This window comes from Lithobates pipiens, unplaced genomic scaffold (assembly GCF_037356315.1).
Source record: "Lithobates pipiens isolate NorthernLeopardFrog02 unplaced genomic scaffold, aLitPip1_a1.2 Scaffold_57, whole genome shotgun sequence".
NCBI lineage: Eukaryota > Metazoa > Chordata > Amphibia > Anura > Ranidae > Lithobates > Lithobates pipiens.
In genome coordinates, this window is record NW_027507879.1 from 302,460 (window position 1) to 315,000 (window position 12,541).

At 44.1% G+C, this 12,541-nt stretch overlaps 1 protein-coding gene across 1 annotated transcript in view; it reads right to left on the minus strand.

The window, feature by feature from the left end:
* ASPG (asparaginase) overlaps positions 1-12,541 on the minus strand; it is a gene marked incomplete in the record, with an annotated part of 142,614 nt that overhangs the window by 73,368 nt on the left and 56,705 nt on the right. Inside the window, 2 exon segments of the mRNA XM_077467569.1 lie at positions 269-454; positions 4,238-4,350. Coding sequence (XP_077323695.1) covers positions 269-454; positions 4,238-4,350 — 299 coding nt within the window.

Genomic DNA, 12,541 nt, shown 5'->3' on the forward strand with positions numbered 1-12,541 from the left:
GGTTGGGGGGTATCGAAATTGCAAGCCTCTCCGAAAAATTAAGCCATATAGTGATTAGTTTGAACTCTGCAGTGGTTAAACTACAAGTTCCAGCATTCTCCACTACACCAACAGCTTTAGGAGCCACGCTGCTCGTTTCTCACTGGCCCTTTTAAATTAAAGAGAAAACCTCTTTGTATGGATTGTCAGATTCACATAAATTCGAATTTTGAACAAGGAAGAAAGTAGTGTGTTAATTGCAACAGACAGCTGTAATAAAACTACCAACCTTTCCTGTTGCATATGACACTGTAACAGAACCACGCAAACACTGAGTGCAATTAATGATAATCAGTCCACGTTCCGTGGCAGCTTTTAGCTCCTGAAGCAGATCAATTCGGCAGTCTGGGGCATTTCCACTGCCATAGGTCTCCAGCACAATGCCCTCCATTGGTGGCTGAAGGAAAGCCTTTACCTGGGTGAATAAAAAGAGTTAATATCTCCATTACAGTGCTGTCTGTAAACATTTTAAAATGGTCAACAGTGTAAACATAGTCTTTTACTGGGGTTTCAGTCAAGACATGCACAGTCTTGATCAGCAATTCAAACCCAGAAGATATAACACAGGGCAAGCCACACGTTCACTTCAATTGTTACCCCACCAGAGATTTATATTTAAAGAGCTACATTCCCAGTTGATGGGGAGTAAAGCCAAGGAAAATATAAGCTGCTGGTGGTAGCGGTCAGTTAACCAGTTGCCGACCGCCGCACGACGATGTACGTCGACAGAATGGCACGGGCAAGCATATGGGCGTACATGTACGTCCCTGCCTTCCCGCGGGTGGGGGGCCTGATCGGGCCCCCCCCCGGTGCCAACGGCGGTCGGAATCCATTCAGGAGCGATCCGGGATGAGGGGGCGGCCATTCATTCATGGCCACCCCCTCACGATCGCTCCTGACGAATGGAATTGCAGCATGACATCACTTCCTCTCCTGTAATGTAAACACAGGCAGAGGAAGTGATGTAATCTCTCATCCGTGTCGGTATTTTTCGTTCCGGCACCGAGGAGAGAGGATCGGTGAGTTGCACCAACACTACACTACACAGTAGAACACGCCAGGCACACTTTCACCCCCCCTTCACCCCCCGATCACCCCTGCACCCCCAGTCACAGTGACACCAATTGCATTTTTTTTATTTTTTATTATTGCATTGGCGTCATTTGTGACTGCAATAACTGTTGGGCAGTTAGGGTTAGCCACCTTTAGCTCTAGGGTACCCCCTTAACCCCCCCAATAAAGGTTTAACTCCGGGATCACCCCCCGTCGCCAGTGTCGCTAAGGCTGGGTTCACATTGCAGCGGTTTATGAGAACGGATGTGATTCGCACCGCACTGTAGTGCAAATCACATCCGATCTCTGTGCGATGCGAGTTCAGCAAACTCGCACGGGACCCTTTTTTTGGTCCGCAGCAGAATCGGATCGCATGGGTGTTCACACCATGCGATCCGATTCCTGTCCGAGTTTGCAGATCGCACTGCGATATGCGAACTGATCTGGAGGGGTCATTAACATTTCACTGACACTCCCAGCAGTTCGCATAGGGCAGTGTGAACTGCCGCCGGGAGGCATGCAATGTGGGAACCTGCCGCGGATTCGCGGCGTTCCCGCATCGCTCCAGTGTGAACCCAGCCTAATAAGCGATCGTTTTTCTGATCGCTGTATTAGTGTCACAGGTGACGCTAGTTAGGCAGGTAGGTATTTAGGTTCGCCGCAGCTTTTTATAGCGCCAGGGACCCCCATATACTACCGCATAAAGCCCCCCTGATTGCCCCCTAGTTAACCCTTTCACCAGTGATCACCATATAACTGTTACAGGTGACGCTGGTTGGTTAGTTATTTTTTTATAGTTTCAGGGCACCCGCCATTTATTACCTAATAAAGGTTTAACCCCCTGATCACCCGGCGGGTGATCCAAGTTTGAGGGTCAGATAAGGTCTGCGTCGCCCCAGGCAGCGTCAGGTTAGTGCCAGTACCGCTAACACCCACGCGCAAAGCATACACCTCCCTTAGTAATATAGTATCTGATCAGATCTATATTAGCGTCGCCAGCAGTTTAGGTTTCCCAAAATGCATTGTTAGCGGGATCAGCCCAGATACCTGCTAGCAACTGCGTTTAGCCCCTCCGCCAATACCAGCCCAGCCCACCCAAGTGCAGTATCGATCGATCACTGTCACTTACAAAACACAACACACATAACTGCAGCGTTCGCAGAGTCAGGCCTGATCCCTGCGATCGCTAACAGTTTTTTTTTGTAGCGTTTTGATACAGTCGCTGACAGCCTAGGTGCTTTTTTACCTGAGAGTCTCACTAGTGTACCCCTAAATTTAGGGGTGTCTACTTTCCAAAATTGGGTCATTTGGGGGGGTTTGTGCCATCTTGGCATTTTATGGCCTTCAAAACTGCGATAGGTAGTGAGGAGTGAAATCAAAAATTTACACCCTTAGAAATCCTGAAGGCAGTGCTTGGTTTTCGGGGCCCCCTACGCGGCTAGGCTCCCAAAAAGTCCCACACATGTGGTATCCCCGTACTCAGGAGAAGCAGCAGAATTTATTTTGGGGTGTCATTTCACATATGCCCATGGCATGTGTGAGCAATATATCATTTAGTGACAACTTTGTAAAAAAAAAAAAAAAAAAGTTTGTAATTTTCCCGCAACTTGTGGCAAAATATAAAATATTCCATGGACTCAACATGCCTCTCAGCAAATAGCTTGGGGTGTCTACTTTCTAAAATGGGGTCATTTGTGGGTGTTTTGTGCTATCTTGGCATTTTATGGCCTTCAAAACTGCGATAGGTAGTGAGGAGTGAAATTACAAATGTATGCCCTTAGAAATCCTGAAGGCGGTGCTTGGTTTTCGGGGCCCCGTACGCGGCTAGGCTTCCAAAAAGTCGACCACATGTGGTATCCCCGTACTCAGGAGAAGCAGCAGAATGTATTTTGGGGTACAATTCCACATATAACTATGGCATGTGTGAGCAATATATCATTTAGTGACAACTTTGTGTAAAAAAATAAAATAAAAAAAATAAAAATATTCAATGGGCTCAACATGCCTCTTATCAATTTCCTTAGGGGGTCTACTTTCCAAAATGTGGTCATTTGGGGGGGTTTTGTACTGTCCTGCCATTTTAGCACCTCAAGAAATGAGATAGGCAGTCATAAACTAAAAGCTGCGTAAATTCCAGAAAATGTACCTTAGTTTGTAGATGTGACAACTTTTGCGCAAACCAATAAATATACAGTTATTGACTTTTTTTTTTACCAAAGACATGTGGCTGAATACATTTTGGCCTAAATGTATGACTAAAATTGAGTTTATTGGATTTTTCTAATAACAAAAAGTAGAAAATATTTTTTTATCAAAATTTGCGGTCTTTTTACGTTTATATCGCCAAAAATAAAAAACGCAGAGTCAGTCAAATACCTTCAAAAGAAAGCTCTATTTGTGGGAAAAAAAGGATGCAAATTTTGTTTGGGTACAACATTGCATGACCGCGCAATTACCAGTTAAAGCAGCGCAGTGCCAAAGTGTAAAAAGACCTCTGGTCATTGACCAGCAAAATGGTCCGGTCTGAAAGTGGTTAAAGCAACCTATTGCTTTGCCCTGCATGTTCATTTTTTTTTTTTTTTGTTAAACACCCCCCCCCACACACACATCTCAAACCTCAACTACCACAGACCCCCAGATGCTGTGTGGACTTTCTACAGCCCCAGCATCTGCTGTGCTAGTCAGCATTCACAGCCTTTCTGTAGCTGGGTTCCTCTACTACTGAGCGTAGGGGCAGCACTGGGTTACAGACATAAATGGTGAGGCCACAATTTTATCCACTTTCTTTAAATCCTCATCCATCTCGAGTCATACAAGTGCCAATATACATACCTTCCTAGCTTTGCATTTGCATAGAATCTGCAGACCTGATGGAGTGTACTGTGACAGAGAATGTCTCCCTCGCTGTCAGAATACAAAGTCACCTTGATGTGTGGATGGGGCAATCGGGTCAGATTTTTTTTTTTTTTATTCAAACCGTTAAAAAAAATAAAAAAAATTAAAAACGGTTTGAATTAAAAAAAAAAAATTATATTATATTATATTATATATAAAAAAAATGTTATCATCATCTCTTGGCTTCCTAAGACTAAAATAAGTATGCCTTGTGAAGGTGTATAGAAAAAGAAGGGATAGACAGACATACAGTGGCAGCAGTAATTCCAGGGAATATTCGTAGCAGGCCCACATTTCTGTTCATGTCTGTGTGCACCAGGAACTTCTTGGTGGTGTTTGCTCGCCAAACAGTCTCCCAGTTAACTAGAAAGAAAAAAAAAAAAAGACAAAATCAAAAATGTCTGTTAGCAACATCAAATAGATCATTAAATTATATACAAATAGGTCAAAGCATTATAAAGCAAAAGCATGAGGAGGAGAGGAGAGCTTGTGCCCCCCTGCATGTGTGACAGGGACATTTACACTGATATTTAGGGCAGTGATCAATGTCCTGATTATCGGTGCAGCCCCAACATTGCCCATTATAGCAGCCCATCAGTGCAGCCTCATCAGCACACATATACGTGAAGGAGAAAAATTATTTGCAAAATTTTATAACACAAAACAAGAAAACATTTTTTTTTCTTTTTTCAAAATATTCTGTCTTTTTTCATTTCTAAAAAAAGAAAAAAGAAAAAAAAAGGGGGGATTAAAGAGGGATTCCACTTTAAAAAAAAATATTAAAAAAGCCAGCAGCTATAAATACAGCAGCTGCTGACTTTTAATAAATGGACACTCACCTGTCCCAGGGTCCAGCGATGTCGGCAGCCGAGGCTGATCGATCGCTCGGCTCTCGGCTGCTGCCGCCGCCATTCTCGGTGAGGGAATCAGGAAGTGAAGCGTTGCGGCTTCACTTCCCAGTTCCCTACTGTGCATGCGCGAGTCGCGCAGCGCAATGGGAATGGTCCGCACTGTCTCTGGGACCCGTGTGTGTCTCAGCGCACTGGGACAGGAAACAGCATAGATTCCCATGGGAGTCTATGCCCGGAAGTGGGTGAAAATATCTTAGACAGGTATCTGCACCCCCCCTCCCCCCTGAAAGGTGCCAACTCTGACACTGGAGGGGGGGGGGGGGGGGGTTCAGATGAGCAGAAGTTCCACTTTAGGGTGGAACACCGCTTTAAATACCACCAAAAGAAAGCTTAAAAAAAATAAAATTAAATAAATGCAATGTCATATGGGTCCAGTGTTGCATGACCACGCAATTGTCTTTTAAAGTGTGAGAGCGCTGAAAGCTGAAAATTGGCCTGGGCAGGAAGGGGATGAAAATGCCCAGTATTGAAGTGGTTAAGTCCCCTTCCCTAGCCTCTAAGAAACTAAAAGTCAGAAAACTACCGAAAAACAGAGCTGGATAATAAATGAAGGCTCTTTGCCTGTGGGTTATCTTCATTAAACAACTTTTTATCTATAAAGTGCCTTAGTATATAACCTATAATAAAAAGGCCCCAGTTTTAAAATGACTGTAGTCCACTCAAAGATGAAACCTGAAAGAGGCCTCTTTCACACATGTGGACCATGCAGGTCCCCCTGTCAGTCTTTCAGGGGGACCTGAACGGACGCTCCATGTACCTCTATGAAGCGACGGATGTCAGCGGTGACATGGCCGCTGACATCCGCTCCATGCAGATGGATGGTGACCCTATTTTTAATCCGTCTGGCGGATCGGATGAAAAACGGCCAAGCGGTCCATTGTCATCCGATCCACCATAGAGGAGAGCGGAGCTCTGACAGGTTGGTCCCTGCACAGTGTGCAGAGACAGACATGTCATCCACTGGCTCAGCAGATTGATCACTTCGAAGCAAGCGGAGTCCGTGAAAACAGATCCGCGTGTGTGAAAAGGGGCCTAGACTGGGGCACTGGTATATTTAGCCGCGGCATTCTGGTTAAGATAAGGTAAGCGATTTAAACAAAATGGTAAAGTGTTAGAGTGAGTGCAGAGCCTGGTGCACACCAAATTCTTTCGTCCAACCCAGCAAGCTAAATGAAAAAAAAAAAAACGACAGATCACTGTACTAACACAAGCAATGTTAGTACGGTTCTGACAGGAGAACAACCTCCTACACCATGTACCACAACGCATCGGTCAGCGCTTGCAGTGCTGATGGGATGCCGATCGCATGCTTGTTTTCCAGCATGCCTGTTTGACAGAAGCCGGTTGGCTAGCTTCTGTCGTGCAGGGAGCTGTAAGCAAGGACCAAAATTTAAATAATCTACCATACAGTTATATATTTTCAGAGGTTCTGTAAAATAAAATGCCGGCTATTGCAATTTCCTATATTGCATGATATTGGTGCAACTGTTTTATTGAACACATGCATTTATAGAAGGGAGAAAAAAAAAAAAAAAAAACACACTACATTTATTTTTAGTATTTATAAAAGCAATAGAATACCCATTTTTTCTAACATAAAAATATGATTTTTTTTACTTAGCTTAAAATCAGTTTCTCTGAGTTCATTGACAGACACAGCCTTATTTATTCATAACGATAGGGTTATATCGCCTCCGCAGGAGTCGGACTAGGCAGAACAAAACACTTGGCGACTCCCATGGGCCGTCCTTAGTCAGCGTATAACCCCCTCCCTGCACTAGGTATTTCGTTTAGTAGTAAGCAGTAATAGAAGTATCAAAAAACAACTCCATAGAGGGGTGGGTGCTGTGTCGGTTAATGAACTTCGAGAAAGGGATTTTACGCCAAGTAAAAAATCCTATTTTCTCATTTTGTTCATTGACGGACACAGCCTTCTTTATTCATAATGATATGGACGTCACAAAGCAATGCCAACATGAGGGAAAACAAAAATCCCAAGCTAATACAAGAGCCAACCAGGTAACAGGGACTTCACCCAGGACAAGCTGGAACCCAATCTGAACGATATGCCTTCAAGAGGGAATAGACCTTCTAAAACAAACAGCGGCTTGCAAAAGAAGCTTGTGGCCAAAGAGGCATCCGCAGATGCCAAACCATCCACTTTGTAGAACTTGTGAAAATGTACACCGGCGACCAGTGGCCGCCTTGCCAACTTGCCCAACGGCTGACTGATGACAGAAGGTCCAAGAAGCACTACGTGGTGGAGAAGAATGTGCCATAACCGGGAAAGGAGGAAAATGATCCCTGACAGGATAGCCCAGAGACCTAATCTGTCCGGTCCATCCAGACAAACAGACTCAGTGGCTGGCAAATACAAGCAAATCCCCCAAAACACATCCAGGCCAGAAAAATCCAATTCCTTGGGATGTGCTGACCAGGGACATAAGAAGCCAACCCAACAAGATGGCCACATCCGTGCAGCAGAGACAGATAGGATTGTTTAACAGGGGGAGGTAGGGGAGGGCAGGAGTGCCCTATACTAGACTATCTGCCCAAGCGCTATACCAAAAAGTCAGGGGGGCACAGAACAGGGCCCCCCTCACAGGGGACACAGACTCCTGCAGTGCCAGCCCGAGGCCTAGTAGACCGCAAAACCACATGGTTGTTTTAACGGATCCATCCTAACTGGTAGGCCGCAAAGCCGGCGGCCTAAATTAGGCAACGCTCCCGGACGGATCCTCCTTGCCACCAAAGTCGGGGCTGTAGGCCATGAGGAACGCTGCGACACAGGCAGGAGACCCGGTCGTATGCGAACTAGCTGCGGTCTGCGCACACGGTCGCTGGCCAGATTGGGGTGACCCCTGGACCAAGTGTCCAGTCCATCGCCCAGCCCGGCAGTTGATTGGAGAGCTCACCAGAAAAAATAAACAAAAAATTCCCAGGACTAGCGACCCCAGCAGGAAACAAAGTCCCTGACTAGGCACAAAAAAACTGAATACCTAAGTGCAGGGAAGATGATATATACTGACTGAGGACGGCCCATGGGAGTGGTCAAGTGTTTTTTTCTTTTTGTTCTGCCTAGTCCTACTCCTGCGGAGGCGATATAACCCTATTGTTATAAATAAAGAAGGCTGTCTCCGTCAATGAATGAATGAGAAAAAAAGTGCGTCAAGTAAACAGATACCAAACATGTTGAGGCTCAAAATTGCAAGCACTTATACAATGGTACCTAAAATTTTCCATAGACAAAGCTTTCAAAATCTTTACAGGATATTTAGAGATTTAAAAAGTTAACTAATTATGGCCAGAGAGTTATCACTCTGTCTCTGACACCCAACAGGAATTGTATCATTACATCCCTCCTTTGGATTTCCTGATGGCTATTATTAATGAATGAAATAAGAGAATCCTGGAGTTTGTTTGATTTGTTTATTCACTTCGTTTGAAGGTGAGAGTTCTGGGAGCCTTGAGTAGCGGACATTCTATCAGTATTCTATCATTGATCCCTTCTCCATTTTTTATATTTTTACCCCGTGCTGTTTTATGAACTATATATTTTTTTCACGGCATTATATGTATGCACATATTTATATTAGTTTGAATTTCTGTATTTATTTGAGTGGCACGATTTGCGCAGGACCCACCCCTCTATATTCATAAAAATCATACCCAACCAGCTGCTTTGGGTTGGTAGACAGAACAAAACTCTGGATAGCCGCACACTGGAAGAAGACTTGAAATCCCGTATTTTATTAAAAAATCGTAGGTCACATCACATCAAATATTCACTGCAAAAAAAAGGGGGCGCAAAAAACTAACGCGTTTCACACTGAAATCAGTGCTTACTCATAGCTGCTTTGGGTTACTAGATTTTTAACATCTTATTGCATGCTAGACTTCTTTTACTAGTTACATATCAGTGTACCTCAGCAGTAGGTAAGGTTACTACTCTGGTTTATTTCACAGTATACAGAAGACACAAGATCTCCCTAGTATTCCAATCCCTGTTTCTAAGGCATAAAAAGATATGTCTGAATAGCAAAATACTTTATCCTCATTAAAAAGGAAAGCACAATTATACAATGTAGCTATATTAGGTCAGAAAAGTACCTTGCTATTCAGCTTTCGTCACAAACTCCGATTGTCATTCATAACAAAACGTTACACCTGAGTAACTGAACCAAAGTAAAAGGTTGAACGTGACGACTACCAGCTTTGTCCGACAGTCAGATTCCAACTTATTCACTATGGATCTATTTAAAGAGACACATTACAGTACAAAAAACTGTAGTCAGGCTGTTCCCCTCTAAAAGAAGAGCAGCAGATAAACAGTGACAGAACATCTGATTTAGAACAAGGCGGCCATTTTGAGGTATTATAACAATATCACTGAAATAGTTTCTTTGATTATAAAACCCCCAACCCAACATTACTTACATTATGTTAATAAAATAAATACAATTTGTGCAATTACAATAAAATTTTGTTCTTGGGAGTCCATCAAGGGACACGAGAAGTTTTAAACCTTTGGGTTATACTGCTGCCTACAAGGCGCACTATACCCTGGGCAGGCAAAAAAAAGCAAAAAACGGTAGGGTATAGCCATGCTGCTGCCAACATGCCTCAGTTTGGTAGCAAAAGCAGTAAGGAGAGAACTCTCTTCGGCTTTTGAATCCATAGACACAGAATGCCGGACTCGAGCCCCGCCTGCCGCGTCATTGAATTTGATTGACAGCAGCGGGATCCGAGACAACATGCAAAGAAGAAGAACGTGTCTCCGCCGTGGGAACAAACGGGCTCAGGTGAGTAAAATAGGGGGCTGGTCAGCATCAGCAGTTTTTTCACCTTAATGCATAGGATGCATTAAGGTGAAAAACACGAGGGTTGACAACCCCTTTAGCCACTTAAGGACCGCCTCACGCCAAGTTACGTCAGCAGAATGGCACGGCTGGGCACAAGCACGTACCTGTACGTTGCTTTTAAGTGCCCAGCCGTGGGCCGGGAGCGCGCCCGACCGGTCCTGAGTTCCGTGATCGTGGCCACGGGACCAGCGGACCCGATTGCCGCTGGTGTCCCATGATCGGGTCACAGAGCTGAAGAACGAGGAGAGGTCTGTGTAAACAAACCTCTCCCCGTGCTTCCTAGTGTGGCCGTCACCAATTGTCTTTCCCTATAAAAGGGAACAGACTATCAGCGACGTCACATGCCAGGCCACACCCCCCTACAATAAAAAAAATTAAAAAAACACATAACGTCATACATAAACACATACACTGCCCCCTAGTGGTTAACTCCTTCACTGCCAGTGTCATTTACACAGGAATCAGTGCATTTAAATAGCACTGATTGCTGTATAAATGACAATGGTCCCAAAAATGTGTCAGAAATGTATGATGTGTCCACCATAATGTCGCAGTCACAATAAAAATCGCTGGCATTACTAGTAAAAATAAAAAAATTTATATATATATATATATATATATATATAAAAAACTATCCCCTATTTTGTAAACGCTATAACTCTTGCACAAACCATTCAATCGCTAATTGCGATTTTTTTTTAACCAAAAATATGTAGAATACGTATCAGCCTATTTTTGGGGGATATTTATTATAGCAAAAAGTAAAAAATATTGAATTTTGTTACTCCAATTTTGTTTATAGCGCAAAAAATAAAAACCGTAGAGGTGATCAAATACCACCAAAAGAAAGCTCTATTTGTGGGAGAAAAAAGAACACCAATTTTGTTTGGGAGCCACGTCGCACGACCGCGCAATTGTCAGTTAAAGAGACGCAGTGCCGAATCGCAAAAAGGGGCTTGGTCCTTTGGCTGCAAATTGGTCCAGGGTTTTTTTATGTACATACCTGTACGTGATTTCTCTCCTCGGGTCTGGAGCGCGCATGCTGTCGTAACGCCCGAGATGGTCACTGGGGATCGTTCACAGGAGCGGCAGGACGACGGTATGCCTATGCAAACAAGGCAGATCGCCGTTCTGTGAGGGAGGAAAATTGAGATCTTCTGCCAAGCAGAAACATGGATCACAGTTTTCCTCCAGTCACAGCATTCCCCCCAGTGTTTGAAAGCTCTCTAGGGCAGTGATGGCAAATCTTGGCACCCCAGATGTTTTGGAACTACATTTCACATGATGCTCAACTCCACTGCAGTGTGCATGAGCATTATGGGAAATGTAGTTCCAAAACATCTGGGGTGCCAAGGTTCGCCATCACTGCTCTAGGGACACACTTAACCGTTTGATTGCACCTGTTAACCCCTTCCCTGCCAATGTCATGTATAACGTGACAGTGCTTTTATTTTAGCACTGATCACTGTATTGGTGTCACAGGTCTGCAAAAAGTGTCACTTGGTGTCAGATTTGTCCGCCGCAGTCCCGCTAAAAATCGCTATTACTAGTATAAACAACCAAAAAATAAGTCCATAAATCTATGCCATAGTTTGTAGAAGCTATAACTTTTGCACAAACCAATCAATATACGCTTATTGGGATTTATTTTTTACCAAAAACATGTAGCAGAATACTAATTTTGTTTATAGCGCAAAAAACCAAACCCAAAAAAAAACAAAAAAAAAACAAAAGCGCAGAGGTGATGAAATGCCACCAAAAGAAAGCTCTATTTGTGGGAAAAAAAGATCAGTTTTATTTGGGTACAGCGTCGCATGACCGCACAAATTTCAGCTAAAATTAATGCAGTTCCATATCGCAAAAAAATGGCCTGGTCATCAAGAGGGTAAACCAGTCCAGGGCTTAAAGTGGTTGTAAACCCTTACAAACCACTTTGGCCTACAGGTAAGCCTAGATTAAGGCTTACCTGTAGGTCCAAGAAATATCTCCTAAACCTACACGGTTTAGGAGATATTTACCTTTAGACAGCAGCGCGCAGGCGCACTGGGTAAGCCGCAGATCGCGGCGATATGCCGCGAGTGTCGGCTCTTGTGTGCATGCGCGGGAGTGATATCATCGCTGCTCCGGCGAATCACAGCGCCGGAGCAGCGAGACCCACCAAGAAGGTGGATGCTCGGAACTACAGGGGACAGCGGTGACTTCGCTGGCTCCTGTGTCAGGTAAGTGACACATAATGGACTACTATGCGATGCGATACGATGCATAGTAGTCCATTATGCTTTACCTTTGCAGGGAATGAAAGAGGAAGTAAACCCATTAGGGTTTACTTCCTCTTTAAACGATTTAAAGCACTGAAACAAGCTCTAGATCCCACAAATTCAAGGATTAACAGACAGAGGCGACCACATGGGAGACCCGCTATGCGAAGGTATAAATGAGAGTATAGCAAACAGCCTTTAAAACAGAATAGACAGTGCAGATACTTGACCTTCGATGCCCACTGGCTATGTTCGTGTACACAGGTTGTGCTTGCCAGGCAGTACCACTGCCAAATTTGATCCATCCAAGTGAACAAGGCTGTGCCATAATTGCATAATACATGCGGTTGCAGCGTGGCGCAGTGGGTTCTCTAAGACCATCACCTCCGAGCCACCTGGCTGTAAAAATGATCGACCAAGAATAACATTTCAGAGGGGTGGCAATAACAGCCACACATATAAAATGAGCCCAAAGCTCCGCTGTTTAGCTGATCTAATAAACCAAAGTATGTGCAAAATACAC